General features: G+C 33.4%; 1 protein-coding gene across 1 annotated transcript; it reads left to right on the forward strand.

Annotated features, from left to right (window-relative positions):
• The first annotated feature begins 15600 nt into the window (after positions 1–15600).
• On the forward strand, positions 15601–15992 carry LOC123617296 (keratin-associated protein 19-9b-like). The gene has a single exon (XM_045517761.2). It carries the CDS (start codon positions 15652–15654, stop codon positions 15829–15831), a length of 180 nt encoding a protein of 59 aa, XP_045373717.2. The 5' UTR covers positions 15601–15651; the 3' UTR covers positions 15832–15992.
• Positions 15993–19540: the final 3548 nt, after the last annotated feature.

Genomic DNA, 19540 nt, shown 5'->3' on the forward strand with positions numbered 1-19540 from the left:
ACTTTCAAAAGCAAAGTACACATAAAATGAAGAAAATAATATTTCTCAACAAAAATGAAAGAGTTGTTGATAGGAACTTTTCCTATCAGAGGAAGATACGCATGTGAAAGTGTTTCCAAATTACTAATTTTTGTAAATAAATTATTTTCCAAAAGACTTTTTGGTGTAAGTTACTCAGAAAAATACACAGCTGTTAAAAAAAGTTGTACTAAGTATATCTTCCAAATAAGATTTCATTACCTTTAACAATGTAAATTCTGATCTGTAAATTTCCTAGTAGGTCAAAGAAATTTGCTCTTTATCAAACGTGTTTCACTTTGGGTTAATCCTGTGTCTGCAAGTTCCAGCAGGAAGTGATATAATTGTTGTCTTTTCAGGACATTTCACATTGGAGGATTAAAAGGTCAAAGGTTTGAGGGCTTACTTGCAGATGTTTTAGACAGATGAAGCTTTGTAATACTGAAACTTCTACCATGTAAGGAATAACGAACATTCACTGCATTTGAGAAATAATTGATGCATCATTTAAATTCACATTTTGTGATTTGAATGTAAAAATGATTCCTGTTGACCCATCAGCAATGAAACTGTTGTTTTGTGCTACCTTTCTAGTGCTAATAATTAATATCCACTAAATAATTCAAGCCCTTGTCCTGTTGATGGTTTTATTATAAGATGCATCTTAGAGCTGTGGTCCAATCAGTAGACAACTGGCAGAGAACGCCTAATTATCCTCAGTGACACTGAATCTATTTCACTGACTTCTATTTCCTTTGACACAACCAAATCCAACAGGTCCCAGATAAATAGTACACAAAGGTAAATGGACATACCGTTCCAGTTATATTTTCCTAAAGAATCAAAGCAAAAGCCATGTCTTAGGACATTTTTTATCATTGTTTCCTTTGCTGGTGATTTTGGGAACTCAAGACCAAGTGCCAAAGAAGAAATTGTGCTGAATTTTTATATCACATAAATTAAATGGACATTCAATGCTAAATTCACTGTCAGTCCTTTGGGAAAATACTATTAAGTGTATTGGGAAAAAAATCACAATTTCTTTAATAAAAAGAGGAGAAAATTCATTTTGGCCAAACTTTTAAACAACTCAATTTTAGTAGGAAAAGAAATTGTTCAAAATCTCAGTGGAGTAGAGTGAAGTGGGACATTTTGAAGAAGCATCATCAGTATTTTTTCAGTCTTAAAAACTGGAAAATCAGCCATGATATTGATATCATTCAGTGAAGAGTGTACCCATTATTTTATTTAAGATTTTTTTTATTGAAATATAGTCAGTTACAATGTGTCAATTTTTGGTATACAGCATAATTTCCAAGTCATGCATATATGTGTGTGTGTGTGTGTGTGTGTGTGTGTGTGTGTGTGTGTGTGTATGTGTGTGTGTGTGTGTGTTTTCATATTATTTTTCATTAAAAGTTGTTATAAGGTATTAAATATAGTTCCTCATGCTATACAGAAGAAAAAATTTTAATCTATTTTTATATATAGTGGCTAACATTTGCAAATCTCAAACATCCAAATTTATCCCTTCCCACCCCATTTCCCCCAGTAACCATAAGATTGTTTACTATGTCTGCAAGTCTGTTTCTGTTTTGTAGATGAGTTTATTAGTGCCCTCTTTTTTCTTTTTCTTTTTTTTTTTAAATTCCACATATGAGTGATATCATGTGGTATTTTTCTTTCTCTTTCTGATTTACTTCACTTAGAATGACAAAATCCAGGTACATCTGTGTTGCTACAAATGGCATTATTTTATTCTTTTTTATGACTGAGTAGTATTCCATTGTATAAATATACCACAACTTCTTTATCCAGTCATATGTCGATGGACATTTAGATTGCTTCATGTCTTAGGTTGCTTGCGTATCTTCCCATTACTCTGAATAGCAATAGGATGTTATGATGCCTGGCTAGAGGTTTTTATAGACAGCAGTCATCTCATGTGTAGTCTTTGATGACACCATACTCATTGTCAACATTGATAAAGAACACTTCACTGGAATCTGTACCAACAGTCCTGAATTTAGAAGACAAAAAGATTAATGAGATTTTCTTTCATATCACTGAGGCCATGGAGTGAGGATTATGCAAGTCTGTTTTTGTTGTCACAACCTTTTCTGAAGTACGTAAGGGTCTCTAGGCAGATAGTAACATTTACATCTGGGAAACACACTTTCCTAACAAAAAAAGTCCCCAACTCCTGACACTACGAGCTACTACTATGGCAACAGCTATGGTGGCCTGGGCTGTGGCTGTGGCTGTGGTGGTTTAGGGGCTGTGTTCTGACTAGGGAGACTACAGAAATACCGGCTGCCACCCATGTGCTATGAAAGACAGAGAGTCTCTGGCTTTTATTGAAAAGGAGGAAAGACTGGTGCTTTGGGACTTTAGGATTCTTAACACAACCCTACTGTTTGTTCTTCTTTTATGTCTACTTTCATCAGAATCTGGATTCTGCTCTGACCACTGGAATTAACTTAGAGTGCAGCAAGAAGGGGGGGGACACTGACTTGAAAAAGGTTTTCATAGACTGTTTATAACGGATGACTCTGTTTTTTCCTTCTCATGAGCCATAATAGAAGGAGAATGATGAGAGACATTATTGGTCTTTATTTACTTGAAGATGTATATATAGTTAGTTGAAAGATGATTGAACTAAAGGAAAGCCAACGACTAAAGGGAAGCCCTTTGCAAGTACATTTGAGGTTGAGCTGCTCTGAACCTTGAATGAACAGGCTTCCAGAACTATGCCTGGCATGTAACATGAGCTCAATAAGTATCTGTTGAATAAACAGAACTAATTAATGAGTAATGAGGGAGGCAATTAAAACTTTTGAACTTCTATGTGTAAGATAATTTGCATTTAAATATATATTTTTATCATTTAATTTTCATAATACTCAAAAACATAGTAAATAGAGTATAAAAATTTTCTTTTTAAAAGTATGATAAGTCTTCAAACAACTCTAAAAAGTAGTTAGAATACTGGGAAAATATGGATTTGTGAGGCAGAGACTGGGATTATATTCTATCTGCTAATGACTAACTGCATAAGGCAAGTTTATTCACTTCAATACATTTTTAATCAATTAAATCTGATGATAATTTTTACTTTAAAAAAAAACTGTCGTAAAATAAAATTACCCTCCACTACACACATACTATGCAAACAAATTAGCATATTATGGTGTATAAGGCACAGTAGGTGATTGTATTAACTTCCTAAGGCTGCTGTAAAAAAAAAAGTGCAACCAACTGGGTGTCTTAAAACAAGAGAAATTTGTTTAGCAGTTTTGGAGGCTAGAAGTCTAAAATCAAGGCATCAACAAGATAACACTCCCTCTGAAACCTGCAGGAGAATCCTTTCTTGCCTCTTCCCAACTTCTGGTGATGTGCTGGGAATCCTTGGTATTCCTGGGTTTGCAGCTGTGTAACTCCAGTTTCTCTGTTCATCATCACATGGTTATCTCCCTTTGTGTTTCTACATCTTTTTCTGTGAATGTCTGTCTGTGTCCAAGTTTCCCCTTCTTATAGAGACATTAGTCTTGTTGAATAATCATATCAAATTAGGGCCTATCCTAATGATCTTGACCTCATCTCAACTTGGTTAAATCTGCAAAAGACCCAATTTTCAAATAAAGTCGTATCTACAGATATGAGGGGGCAGGGTAGGTCTTGACTATATCTTTGGAGGGAGGCAAAGTTCAACCAAGAATAGTGATCATTATTTTGTGTTTAATACCACTTTATTTAGCTCTTATGATTAATAAGTGATTGAACAGAAAGAGATAATTGAGCATAATATTTTTTATTTCAGTCTTAAAATTCTTCCCATAATTCTAAGCATCTCTTCCTATAACTGAAAGAGATTTAAGAAGAGAAAATGATGACTTTGCTTTAGAATGGATTGTGTTTAAACTGACAATTAGACAGTCATTTATAACTGCCCATTAAGGAGCTTGCAGTTTAATTTATAGCCTCTCATAAATATGTACAGCCAAACAGCATCATCAACCAAAGCAAAAGCATTAGCCCAAGGCAGCTCATAACTGATTTCAGAGAACTGGTTTGCGATTTTTCACTATCTGTTTAAATTAACCATGTAAATTAAGATCTTTCCCAATATTTTCATTGCAAAAGAGATTTTAGCTCTTTCATATTATGTATGTTTTTCTCCACATCTTTCTTTTCACCTCAGACAAACCTAATCTTCCCAAAAGCTTACTTCAGGCTTTCTTCAAATGTCTGCTCATAGAAATAACAAAATGAACATTATGTCTCATCAAAGTTATGCTTTCCCCATTTCCAAAAGAATTTCTCAACTTATCCTTTGATTTTCAGCACAAAATGTTTAGGTAGAGCCACGATGTGGACCTTTATGCAAGACATCTTAGTGCTTTTTCTCACTTAAATGCCACTTACAAGATTTGTAAAATTTAAAAACTGGAATAAATAATAACAATGCTTCTTTTTAGTTGTGTCATTCTATGATCCTCTAGGAAAATTCAGGTAATTAAAAATATCAGTTAGTCTTTTCAGGATTTGAAGTGAAATAAGGGAGATGGGAAGCATTGGTCTCCAAGGACCTAAGCAACTCTTCCTTTGAACAAATCCCACTGGATATATGCTTGATTATCGAAGAATCGCTGAAGAACCATCCTGCCATAACATTTGATCAAAACAGTCTCCTCCTTCCACTTCCACACCAAGAACGTTGGTGTTCTTGATTGTTAATATGCTCAACAGTTTCATCAGTCTAACAATTAGAGCCACTATTCCCACAGATTTACCATTTCATAGATTAAACTCTTAGATTTCCTTATGCTAAAGAAAACACAACCTAAAAAATTTAGAGCCAAAAAAAAAAAACCCTTTAAGTTATTTTTTGTTCACTCAAGAAAGCTAGAAGCAAAGGGATAAACAATTTTGTAAATGTTCTCATTATTAAGGATATTTGAATATGCCTAAGAACTGTAATGTTATTCATGGATCCCCTGTTTCACAAACATTTTTAAATCATTTGAATTTTTCCTGTTATTCAAGCCCTGTTAGTTTGCATGCTTTATCATTTATTTATATTTTTACATTAGAAAAAATTGATAATATAATAATTATGCTTCTTAGAAACAGCTAAATGACCATTAAAGGAAATTCGGAGATTGATACATTTCACCAGTTGTATAAAGAGGTATCATGATTTTGCATCATTTTTCTGAGTGAATTTTATGCTATTTATTTAATAATACAAAGAAAATGTTGTAGATACATGCAATTAAAAATATTTTAACCAGGTAATATAATTTATGGGTAGAAAGTGTTAGCTTATTTTATAAGAGAATTACTTTATGTTATAAAACCTATCTTAAAAATTAAATGTAAAAAAAAGAGCTCTTTAAGAGTGTAATTATCATTTCTCACCATAGCCACAGACTTGTTTTGAAGAATGCAAGCTAAACAGAAAGAAAACTAATAGAATCCTTTAAAAGCATGTTCAGATCTCAAGTATGGAAGAAATGGTTTTATTGATTTGTTTGTACAATTTTTATCTGGAGGGAGAATGTGACATATCTTCATGGATCCTTAATCTCCACTCTTAGAGGGATATGAAAGTTACCATATAGGTAATTACAATGCAGACTGCCCTATCTATAACCTAAATCCTTAGCTCCTAACAGCATGAGCTGCAATAGAAATTACTAAGGAATTCTGGGCTGTAAGTGTAGATGTGGATGAGGCAGCTTCCAGGGACTGGTATATGGTGGCTATCATCCATTTTGTTGTTAATTCTCTGGCTTCTGCCGAACGTCTGTCTTGACTACCCAATAACTGGGTACCAGAAGCAGAGTTGACAGAGTAGGCTCCAGACTACTAGGTCACCATTAGCCTGACAGATCCAAATATTCAACAGCTACAAGTCAGTTGTGCTTACATCACGTCTTCAGACATCCTTTACTTGTGCTTCACAACTAGGAAAAAATAGTTCAGCACTTTTATCTCAAAGATTTGGCTTTAAAGTTTCTTGGGTTTGAGTTTTAGCTCCACTACTCCCTAACTATGAACTTGAGCAAGTTAATCTCTATATGCTTTCATTTTTTCCTCTGCAAATTGTGTTTAATGCCAATTTCATATGGTTTTAACAGTTAACTGGAGTTGGTTGTAATCATAAAAATGAGTTGTTTTATTTTTTTAAAAATGTGATGTTTGTAGGACTTAGCAATGAATGATCATTAGGTTTCATTTCTTTAATAAGACCCTTAATTTAAAAAATGCAAAAAAATAAGGATTTTTGCTTCCACTCATTTATTTCATGAATTATTTTCATTTTTCACTCCTGACAGAATGAGCTCCTACGAGCAATGATTGTAGCTTCTTAGGCTGTAGATTTGAAAGTTCAGAGACCTGGGCCACTTCTTTGCTGGCTACAGATGGAGCCCTGGGTGACTGTGAATGTAACTGCTGATGCCAAACTTGTACAATAGAATTGTTAGACTAAGAATTTCTATTGAAGGACTGACATCAAATGAATGTGATATTTCAAATATATATCAGAAATGTCAAAGTTAGTGCCGAAGAATCAGTCAAATGACTCAACAAACAATAGGTAAAATAGAGATGGTTTGAAAGTGTGAATGTGGATTTTGCAAAGATTACTTAGTTTTGAAAAAATATGTTAGTGTCCTGTGAGTGCTCATCCTGAAGGGGAGTATTCTCTCTGCTTTAGTTGAATGAGCAGAATCGGTCACTCATAATGCATTATGTTCTTCTTCTTCAGTGCACAATAGGCAAGGATCTGACTCCTATCTGTGGAATCTAATAGGTAAGAGACTGTTGATTTTAGTTATCTGGCTGCTCTGATAACAGCACTAAAGGAAAGGAAGCTACTCTGGCATCAGACAGTAATGTTGGAAATCATCAAAAAAAGAATACATGTGTAATTTATAAAATCCAAGCAAGAGTTCATTGATAGAACCAGCATGCAACCATTTTTGCTGCAGCCAAAAGTCCCATTTGGTATACAAGATTAGACTCTAAAGTTATATTAACAGTGGCATTACAAATACCTACAAATTTATATTCTTCTGAATAAGGTTTTCACTTTCAGATGCTAAATAGATATGCAGCAAGTGATTTTATTTATTTATTTTTTTGATAATCATAGTTTTGGTACAATTTTGAAATTGCTTTCAGTAATGAGGCTATGTTTTTTTCTAGTGAGGGTAAGTTTGGTGTTTAAAAATATTTAAAAGTAACTTAGGTACACACATATTCATAATAGCTTTGTTTTTTGGTAGCCCAAAGATAGAATAACCTAAATATCCTTCAAATGGTAAACAAGCTGTGTCACATATGTATAGTAGAATTCTACTCACAGTAAAAAAGAAAGAAAATTAATAATTTCAAGGAATTATACAAAACTCAGACATAATTCTGAGTGAGAAAAGCCAGTCTTAAAAACTGCACAGCATATGATTCCTCTTATTTGATAGTCTGAAAATATAAAAGCTATGGTGATAATGAACAGATTAGCAGTTGACAAGGATTATGGGCAGGAAGATGATGCCACTATAAAGTGATAGCAAAAGGGAGTTTGGGGCCTGATGGAACTATTCTGTATCCTTATTTTGGTTGTGATTACACAAATATACACATGTACAAAAACTCATAAGTCTATACAACAAAATAAATGTAGGATAACTTAATGAAAGCCATTTTGAGTTAAATAATTGGGGAGCTTTCAAAAGCTTTGAGCCAATTCCAATTCAATAAGAATTTCTAGATATGGAGTTGGCTACTCCCACCCTTGAGATAATATAAAAAGCCCTATGTAAGTGGTGGACTTACAAACTTCTGTAAGTCTATAGTAGCCTGAGTCTTGTGTCTGTCTCTGCCCCTAACAATGAATTGATGGCCATCATGGTTATGGCTGTGGCTTCCACTGTCCCTCTTTCTACAAAAGATACTTGTCCTTTCTACTCTACTAAAAAATTGATATTAAGAAAATCAGCTCTTTTATATCATTGCCACAATCTTATTTATTCTACTTAGTTATTCAGTCTTGTCAATGTTATTTTCATTTTGGTGCTAATTAGTTTAAACTACTTTATTTGAAGCCCACCTTTAGCTACAAAAGGTAAAAACCCAACAAAAAACCCATACTTTGGAACTAGCTTCAATATTAAGGACTGATTTCTCTCATGACTATAGCTCATTAACATAGTGCTAACTTCCTGATTTATGGTAATAATCCTGATTATATTTTCTATAAGTTTATTTTAGTGCTATTGTAAATTTGGTTTCTTGTCCATACATTAAGATGACCATGTTTTAGGTAAATTTTGCAATATCCAAGCTATGTATTTTCATAGTGAACAATTTTTTTTTCACTCTGGGATACATTTTCTTAAGAAGAATTCTTTAGAAATTATTCTCACAATAATTTAGCTAAGATGCTTTCTAGAAAGAGAGCTCATTCTTCTCACACTCTTGACGGATATTCTAATTTTGGATTTGGGGCTTGGAAAACGCCTTAAAATCTAAATTTAGTTACTTTCCCTGATTTTCACTACTGTGACTTATGTCTCCATAATTTCTTCTTCCTGTCTATAAATTGCACAAAATTGCAAACTCTGGAACTAACTCAAAGAAAACATTGTTATATAATTTGTTATTTTGGCCATTTTGACTAATGCAGATTTTTCACTGGTCCTAGGACTTTATGAAGAGCCCTGCCCTCACGTCATACTTTTTGAAATTCTGTAGGACATAATTGCTATCAAGTAAGGTCAAATTCATTGCAGGTGTATCCTTCTATAGAAAATTCATAAATATGTTGCTTTCCCTCTTAGGGAAACTATTCCTTCCTTCTAATTATTAAGAATTCATTTTATTTAACTAAATCTTTAACAACCTAGTCTTTCAGAAAATATATTATCAACATAGAAATAAGAAAATAAAAATAAGTTAAGTACTTCCTCAAGGTCAACTAACAAGGGTACAGCAGTAGCAAGAGATGGAATCTGGGACTGGGGAATGTCAGTTATGAAAAGCATTAAGTAAAATAAACTATAATAAAATTTAAACCTAGCTTGAAGTTATAATGCAGCTAAATATTTTTTGTACTTTTTTCTTAGGAAATTAATTTAAAATGCTGGGTAATGCTGGCTAATATTCTCAAGCATGGGTTATAGATATCCCTTTTTTGATGGTCTCCTTCGAGTTCAGAAGGTGCACCTCTACCAACAAAAGTGATTTCTAGAGGGAGTGTGTATAGCTCAGTGGTAGAGTACATATTTAGCATGCATGGGGTCCTGGATTCAATCCCCGGGATCTCCAATGAAAATAAATGAACAAATAAATAAACAAATCTTATTACCTTCCTCCAAAAAACAAAGATAAAAACAAATGTACAAAAAAGATTTCTACTTCCTGTGAGCTACTACCATAACAACTATGGCAGGCCAGGCTGTGACTGGTCTTAATGAATTTGTTGCCCGGGTTTAAAATTGGGTAGATTTGATGATTCAGGCTACGATCACCAACTACTTTCTTTCTCTGGAAGAAGTTGTTTCTTTACCTTCCATTCAAAATATATTATTCTCTCAGTCTTTGGACCTTCCTTATTGTAGTCTATTTCTTTTGTTGTTCCTTTAGTGTCATCAAAATTATGAATAGGCTTGACCTCTTTATTGAAATTGCTCTCCTGATAGCCTCGCATGGACCACAAATGAAGCAATCATACTGCAGACTGCATACTCAGGACCAAGCTGAAATAAGAAGACCTATTTCTCTGATTTAGAATTTCAACCCTCTAGAGGGAATTTCTTTTATCATTGCCACATTATCAACACTGTACTAACTTCCTTATTCCACGGAGAAAATATTTGTGCATGTTTCCAATAAAATTACTTTACTGACATAGCAAATGTGGTTTAAATTTTATTTATTTCTCTCAATGGAATTATTTCACTAAAGTTTTACCAATATTTTTACAGTAAACAATAGACCTACTTTTGAATTAGATTTCTTATAAATGAGTCCTTATAAAAGACTTAAATCAAGCTTCCTTGTAAGATGTTGCCTTTCTTAAAGCTCTACAATCTTATTATAATTCAAATATTTCAGAACTAATTAAGCTTACATTTTTCCCAAAATGACAAAGACGTTGCCGTAAAGGTCAAAAACAAAGATGGAAATTATTATTCTCTTTGTGCATACGTGAAAATTGATATTTTTAAGAAACTGAGAAATGCAAGCCCACACCATGTGTGATGGATAGAACCAAGATTTGAACTAAAGGCCTGAATGGTTCCATATATGGGGCTCTCAATCAATGTGTTCTAACACCTTCAAACTCATTCCAAGAAGCAAACAGAAAAACATAAACTTCTGGCTTAGGAGGAAAGCTCTGGCTCTTTCTAAAACAAGAAAATAAGAGCCAAAGACTAGAAAAATTAGATATGATGCAGTAGGGTAGATTGCACCTAGCAGCCTAGTTGGCTTAAGTATAGCCATAGGCTTTGAAGACTTGATAGTAATTGCCTTCTATTAAAAGACTCTGGCTGTAAGAAGCACAGATAAAGCAAATATGTAAATAGAATTATGCGTGACTAGTATTAAAACTTTTAAAATCGTAAGGCAAAGTTATAGTTGGGCTGTTTTGTGCATTTGTGAAAAGAAATAGGAATGAGAAACATCTATGGAGAGGAACACACCCACAATGAAGGAATATAAAAGGTCGGGTGCAGGTGGTAATATTCATTCTCGAGAACCTCACCTTCACCATCCAACCAAATCTTCAACCCCTGACACAATGAGCTACTACTCCGGCAACTACTATGGCGGCCTTGGCTATGGCCTTGGTGGTCTTGGTGGCCTGGTTTATGGCTATGGTTCTAGCTTTGGTCTTGGAGGCTATGGTGGTTATGGCTGTGGCTACTTCCATCCATCTTTCTATGGAAGATACTGGTCATCTGGATTGTTCTGAAAGATCTGATCATTATTTTGAAACTCAGAATGTTTAACTAATTTTTCATTATTTAATACTTTTCTTCAAAGAAGTTATCACTATGTACTTGAAACTCTTTGCACCAACAGACATTCATGTTTCTGGTGAAGGTTTTGAAAGCTCTACCTGGATATACTCAACTGTTCTGGAAAATGGCCTACATTTTACTTCTTTTCACTTCTGATATTTTTGGACTTACTTTCGAATAAACATTTTTTTGTGTGTGAACTTTAAATATCAAGGTTTATTTCTTTCAACCATTTCAAAGCACAAGATGTTTATGTTTTCCAGAATTTTAGTAATATTTTGCATTGCAAAATATTTACTCATGGAACACATTTACTTTGTATTCATCTTTCCTTAGAAATAACCCTGACTATAAAGTATATAATTTATTTAGATCATTTGTTTTGCTGGATTTATGCCTCCTTTTATATGGAATTCTATAGAACCAAATACATTCAGGCATTTCTAATACTTATGAACATTATGTCCTTCATCAACAATATATAAATATGTGAAGTTTAATGGAACATCCATTTTCTCTTTTGTATAATGAAATGTCAGGAGACTTTCAGAGGCTCTTTCTGGTGCTATACTGACCAATAGATATTTTTCTGGGCTTATCAAGAAAGCAGGGTCCTTGGTTTGTAGCTCACTAGCCTAACTGTTTTTGTGTCAGTTTCTTCCTCATATACTTGAAAAATGGGGACACGTGTTGCTTGATATCCATCTGCTCTAAGAAAGAGAGAAAACCTGAGAATTTACCATAGTTATCATCCTTGGTTTTCTCAGTATTGTAGCTTATACAAAACAATTTTTGAGACAGACTCCCTGAAATGCAAGCTCACTTAAAACTTAAGAAACTGACTTTAAATTAGTGTTTCCACTCTTTTTTTCCAGCTCAGTTTAATAATGGCTTTTGTTTTTCACTTATACCTTAATATCATGATTAGAATTCCATTCCAGAGATGGGTCATTGATTTTTTCATGAGTCTTGGTTTCCTTGGATACTAGGCTTCCCTTTTAAGTCTTACATAAAGATGATCACTGATGTCACTCTCAGTAAACTGGATGGGTCTCATGGGCCTTCATGAGCCTCCAATAAGTGTCACAGATACTTGCAGCACTGTGATTAAGAGAAAATTTTTTTAGTGTCAAGTTTGGTCTTGTTTGTTTTCATGGCCTTATGAAATTAGGAGTGCTTAGAGTGCCAAATCACACTGACTCTGATTAAAGATTTACATTTTCAATCAACCCCAAAATAAACCTAACATGTAACCTCACCTGAAAAAGCTGATATTTCAGTTCAAAAATATGATTTAAAAAATTACTGACTGTGCTTTTAAAAATTCTATATTATTTAGAGATTTATATGATAGTACTTACAGAGAAAATAATATGATTTCTGCTTTAAAATTATACTAATGGTAACAAGAAAAAGGACAAAGAAACAGAGGAAATATGATTGGCCACAATGTGATAATTTCTGAAGATGAGTTATGTATATAATGATTCCTTTTACCATATTGTCTATTCTTATATTTTACTTAACTGTTCCTATGATAAAATTTATGAGAAAATAGGACTATAACAACGTTCTGTTGCATGGTCTGGGAAATGCATAGCACAAGACTTAAAAAAGTGGGGAAAGATGAATCAATAAAAGTAAATTTATAACAAAGGAGATTGTATTTCATCTTCACTTTAAAGAAAAGGCTTGTAACTAGTTAGGTAAAGGACTATTGGACAAATAAACCAGAATGACATTGTCATAGGCATGAAGGAGAGAATATAGTATCCAAAAATAATGGAGAAATAGTCATTTGAGGAGATGTATTGACTTATTAAAAAGAATATAGCTTACAGGGAGCTTTAACTGACAAAGGAATTTTATTTCTTCATATTTTGTAGACTTTGAGGGGAAGATAGCAAAGAAAAATTAAATTTAGAAAACATATTGATATCCAGACTTGCTGCTTCTCCAGTAAATAAGGAAAAAAGAGAGAGAGACAGAGAGAAAGACAGAGACAGAGACAGAGAGGAAAGAAAGGGAGGAGGGACGGAAGGAAAAAAGAAAGGGAGGGAGGGAAGGAGGGAAGAAGAAAGGAAGAGAGAACGTCTGTAGAAATATCACCCAGTTAGAGCAATATGTGTGTGTGTGTGTGTATTTCAAAACAATGAAATACTGCAAAACTACATAATGTAATATTTTTGTTTGGTAAGAGTAAATTTTTTACATGTATTTTATTTTTGTCTAACTTCACTTATTATTTAACAGACAATAATTTATGTAATTTGCATATGTATTTTAATATATGATATTTTTCATTGTCTATGTTTTGTTTCTGGTCATTATAACTATTTCATGAATATTACTGAATATAATTTTGTTAAATTTAAGTATGATCTGATGCTACCATCCAATATGCTATTTTTGCCACTCAGATTTCAAAGGTAAGCTATCATATAGAAAATTATATTATTATGTGTATTATGTATATATTATTGTATTGTGTAATTATGTAATATTTATATACATTATTGTGCAATAAATATTATTGCTTTTTATGGTTTATAATTATTACCTGAATATTTATTTTGTTAACTAGCAAACATCTCAAAGTTTCCTTTCAGCAGCTGAGAAGAGTATTGGTAATTGGAGTCAAAATTGACTTTAGGTGAAATATTTATTTATCACTAAATAACTGAACCTCTAAAGTTCAGTTGCCTTTTGGTGACCTACTGTGAAATATAGATATTTCCAAAAACATATTTTGTTTTTTTATTGTTCTCAAATGCTTTTATCTCAAAAATTATGGGCAACTGAATAAATAAAATGCAGTGGACTTCTGCCTATACGTTAAAATATACAGGAAGTAGTTTGCTCAGTAAACATTTGTCATAAAGCTCTTTACTTTTGATAAGAAGTCAATTTTTATCAGCTTATATTCACTTAAAAGTTAAAAATAAAATCATGCAAAGAATAATAACTTGTAGCTTGGTAATGTTCCTATTTTTCTTCAATGAAACATGTAAGTACTACTCCTTTACCATTATGCATCTTATATCCAGTCTTTCCTGGCTATTCCTGTTACTAAAACCCTAATTCCAGCTCTTATCACACTATACTATGACTATTGACATATTATCTAACTCATCTTCATACTCCTCAGATCTCCCCACAGCATCCAACATGCCCCAAAAACAAATATTTTAAAATTTTCACTTTTTTGTAGTACTTCCTTGGCCACAAATTAGAGGATGGAGGATGACTATTCGTAAACAACAATAAAGCTTTGGTTTATTTTCCTGCCTACCAAATTTCAGGCAAAATGTTTCTTTTCATCTTTGCTGACCTAGAACTATATAGGAAGGGGAGTTCTTGAAAACTCATCTCAGTCGAGCTGAATTTTCAAAATACAATCTGACAGAAGATGTTAGTTTCATGCAAAAGGCAGTTTTGAGGGGCTGAATTAGGTCTTCTACAAAGACATTTTGAAGTTCTAACCTCAGATGCCTGCGAATGTGAGCTTATTTGGAAATAAGGTCTTCACAGAAGTAATCAAGTTAAGGTGAGGTGATGCTGGATTAGGGTCAGCCTCAAATCCAATGTCTGGTGTTCTTATAAGAGGAGAGAGATTTAGGCACACAGACAGGCACATACACTCACACATACATGAACAAGGAGGAATGAAGGCCATGTGATGACTGAGGCAGAGATTGGGGTGAAGGAGCAGCAAGGCAATAAACGCCAAGAATTACCAGGAACCACTAGAAGCTAGGAAGAGGCAAAGAATAATTTTTTCTCAGACCCTTCAAAGGGAAGATGGCCCTATAACTAGCTTGATCTTTGGACTTCAAGCCTTCAGAACCATGAGAACATGAATTTCTCTTGTTTTAAGAGAATCAAGAAACAATTAATTACTCAGTTTGTGGTAATATTTTTTTACAGCAGTCCTATGAAACTAATACAAGAAGTATTATCTATAGTGTGACTTGAATGTCCTTCTAGAGTGTTTGTCTCTACAAATTAGAATGATTGAAATGTAGTGACATAGAAAATAGAAACAAAGAGGACTGGAAAATATTCCCACTGTTTTTCTGAATAAGTGTCTTTTACTTTTTGATTAATTTCAATCATTTTTGATTATTTAATACTAAGTATTCCAGTTTATTGAAAGGCAAAGAAAAAAAGAGATAGAAAATATGATATTTAAAATAGACAAAAATTGAGTGTAAGAAAATATAAAGATATTATCTGCCAAAGACAGAGATCTCAGGGAATACAACAAATGATCTATCTATTGCAAAAGAGCTTGATAATTATATTTAAGTGTAGAATTATGTGTAATTTAAGCTATGACAAAAAGAATAAAAATGGAAACCTCTTCAAAGGAAAAGTAAAACATTCCATGTATCTTTGGAACTACCCTTCATAAAGAAAGGTATGATTTAATAGTACAGCTTTTTGCCAAAGATGGATTTTCAAAGAGTGAACTTGTGTGCTGTGGTTTACCACACCTCCTACACTGAGCCAGTATAAAAGTCCGCGTGCAGCTGGTGATATTCATTCTCAGGAACCTCACCCTCAACATCTAACCAAATCCTCAAGCCCTGTCACAATGAGCTACTACTACGGCAACTACTATGGTGGCCTTGGCTATGGCCTTGGCGGTTTTGGTGGCCTGGGCTATAGCTATGGCTATGGTTCTAGCTTTGGTCTTGGAGGCTATGGTGGTTACGGCTGTGGCTACTTCCGTCCCACTTTCTATAGAAGATACATGTTCTCTGGATTCTACTGAGAACATCGTCTGTCTACAATGATCTGATTCCTTGATCCCGAATTCATCACCCAGACTGACTAGCTTCACGCCTGCTATGTTATTGACATGAAGTTTCCTTCTTTATGCCTTCTGTGATATTTCTGAGCATATTTTTCAATAAAATTCATAAACATTCAAAACTTCATTTCACTTATATTTGCCTACTCAAATGCACTTTTATTCATTAATTCTACATATTTGATTAAGATATTTGGTTGAAGCATTTTCTCTGTACAATTATTTTCTTCCCTAGAACTGATCTTACTGACTTTTTGCTGGTAACTTCCATATCACATGTGATAACGTTCTCAGATATTGTTCCCTTTTTGATTTGACATCGTAGAGAAGCAAAATATTTAGACATATGTAATTCTTGTGACTAATAACACTTCCTTTGAAGAAGTATTAGTTTAATAAAATAATTACTTTACCCTCAGTGTGTGTGTGTATATATATATAAGAAGAATAATATTTTTAAGCACATATACTCTTTAGAAACTTACCTGAATGAGCTTTGTAAGGAAGAGATGTCTTTATTCAGTGTGCCCTCTACCAGGTGCCTCCTTAGGAAACAATGACAGGGATACACATTGTTTGAGTCTGCTCCTCCCGCCCCACACACCCTACCCCTAAACACATGCACACCGCCCGCTCCAGCAACCTCAATTTTTATAAAAGAAATAGAGAGCCTGGGTTTTCTTTTTCTATGTTCAGACTTTCCTTATTGTTTTTATGTTTTCATATGTATCTATTTAATTTTTCAGGCTTTACCCTACTTGTCTTTATAAATTAAAAAAATAATTGAGGCTTGAATCACTGTTTGTACAATTTTTCCAACCTGGGTTAAGTAGTGGTATTTGTTCCTCATTTAAGTCTTAAGAGGGATTTTATTGCAGGTGGGTTTTACTTTTTGTAGCCTTACCTCAAGCCTGAGACTGTTACTGATTTTTAGCTCATATTTAGGGTCTTCAGATGCCTAATCTTCATCTTTAATGGATACATTGTGTGATTCCTAATATAACTCTCATTTAATTAATTTATACAAGTTTTCATGGATCTCCAGTGATTCTTACTAGTCCTTTGGTAATCTGTTCATAAACTAACAGTTTGGGCTTAGTTTTGTTGGTTTTTTTTTTTTTTTTTTTTTTAGTGAATAGAGGAATGATTTGGATGATGAGCCTCACTAATTCAAGATAGAAGCAGAACTTTTCAATTTGATCATTAGCAGTTACTTACAAAGCACCAAGTCCAACATGGCAGGAAATTTTAAGTAATGGGGCTTATATACCAGGAAATAAATAATGATTTAAAAAATCACACACCTAATATATTTTAAGAAACAACATTTATATCAATGAGATATATATTAAAATATTTCTGGATCCAAAAAGCAGACCATCTCAAAATGATGCAGTCTTGAAGGAGGCTTGTGAGGGTACATTTGAAACACAATTGCCCTTGACTTGATAATTCTTTAAAATAAATGAATGATTGGTGGGAGTTGTTTATGTTGTGCTACCTACATTTCTGTATTTAAAATTTTTCCATAGCCATAATTTCAGAAATAAATAAATGTTTTCTTTTGTGAGAAGAACCCTAGGACTCAAAGAATGTGAAGAGATGTATTGATTAGAACATAATTCATGTGCCCCTTGCCAAAATGGTATTTTAAGCAAATTAGAGAAAGACAAGAGTTGAAGAAGAGAACAGCATGTGCCTTGTCATGGGGAAGGAAAAGAAGGATATTATCCATAGGATAAAGCAGGAATTAGAGCTTCAGGGTCGTTGCCGGATTATGAGAGTGAATGTGGTTTATAGACATCTTTAAACAAGGAAAATGTTTTTTATTTCATACTGTCATAAATTTTAAAAACAATAGTAACACAGAAAACAATTGTTTAAAAGAAAATAAGGAAAGCCAGATAAAATGCTGTAATCTTGGCACATACCAAAGAAGTCTCAACTCAAAAACTCTTGAGACACAGAAGTTTCAAAACTCAACTCAAAGCTTATGTATGGGGTTTGGAATAGAAAGGAGTGGAGCTCATGTAGATGTGTTTCAAGAATTTCACACAGATGAGGGACGACAAAGAGGAAGGCAAGCTGAGTTCATGTTTTGGGGGCTTGAAACCTGAATAAAGCTGCTGCCCATGATCCTATGAGCGGACAAATAGATACACATATGAATAAAGGAAAAGAAGTTTTGATCTCAGAATATTTGCAACTACACTGCCACTTTGATTGTCAAATGAAAATACCTCGTTGACAGAATATTTATATGATTGATGTTTTCATCTAATTATACTGTAATGCAATTTCTACTTATAAATTAATTGTAATTATGAAGAAACACCTCAAAATTTACTTTCTGCACAGCAGATAATTGCATCTAAAATTCAGAGTCAAGGAATCAAAGTGACTTTCCAAAATTGTCTTTAGCACCATAATATTTCTTTTTATAGATCTTTCTTTTTATCGTTATAATTAACTTGCTTCGATGTGTTCTTCCTGAATGTTCACAAATATATCCCCCTTCCATACATTCCCCTTGTGTGACTGACTGGAATTCCAAGGAAATGGATTTCAATCATAATTATTTAAACCTATCTATTTTAAATAAATGTCCTGTCCTGAGAAATCTTAGGGCTCGGTATCGTTGATGTATTTAATTTTAATGAAGTTAACTTAAGGGAGATAGTATATTACATTTACACAAAGAAAAATACTAACTACCACTTGTAAGTTTCATATTTGCCTCTAAGCATCTGCACAAATGCTACTGATTTTTAATAATATATCATATGTTCATCCTTTCCAGTCCCTTTTCCTTATTTTATACTATGGCAAGATATTGTAAGAGCTGCTCAAGTGGTCCTCTTGCTTTCAAGAATTTACCATACAATCCATATTGCAGAGAAAATATGTGTTCATAAAACATCACTTCTCTGAGACCATGGCCCTAAACAAAACTATAGAATATGATGTGTGGCCCACATGGCAGTGAAGTTAATATGCTTCCAAGCCATCAATTATTCTTTATTTGCACTCTGTGCTGCAACCACAATGTTTTGCTCCTTGAGGACACACCTTGCTTACCTTTGTCTCTGATCATGAGCTAAAACCCTTTTCCTTGCTGGGACCTCCTCTCTCCTCACTTTGTAGAATTCTTATACACACCCTTCTAGATGCAACTCATTTTACACTTCTACAGAATTCTTAATTGCAAGACATTGTAGCCACCATAACAGTTTATTCCTCTAAATTACTTTTGAAGTCAGTGAAGCTAACCATCAGTTTACCCTTCCATATACTGCTTTGTGGTATTTAGAAGAAAAAACACACATATGCCTTCATTTATATATAGCAAAATCACAGACACATACATACAACATAAAGAGACACGTACGCACACACATTTGTGAGTAAAATTAAATTGCAGGATTTAAAGTCCATGCAGTGGTCATTTATATGTTTATCAACTATCATCTCCCTGCCCAAAACTTATCATAGTTACTTTCTCGTAATAAAATATGAATATTTTATTGAGTATATTCATTTTAATTATGATTCTTTTTGCAATTTGAAATATGAAGCATCCCTTCATATAAATATTTCTCTATTAAACGAAAGCTCATCTGATATGAATTGCCATTAGAGGAAAAAATGAAATTTAAAAAAATCAGTGAAT

Source organism: Camelus bactrianus, chromosome 1 (assembly GCF_048773025.1).
Source record: "Camelus bactrianus isolate YW-2024 breed Bactrian camel chromosome 1, ASM4877302v1, whole genome shotgun sequence".
Lineage (NCBI taxonomy): Eukaryota > Metazoa > Chordata > Mammalia > Artiodactyla > Camelidae > Camelus > Camelus bactrianus.

What these genes read in the sequence shown, in the direction of transcription:
- LOC123617296 (XM_045517761.2), top strand. Translation starts at nt 15,652, where the DNA reads ATGAGCTACTACTACGGCAACTACTATGGTGGCCTTGGCTATGGCCTT.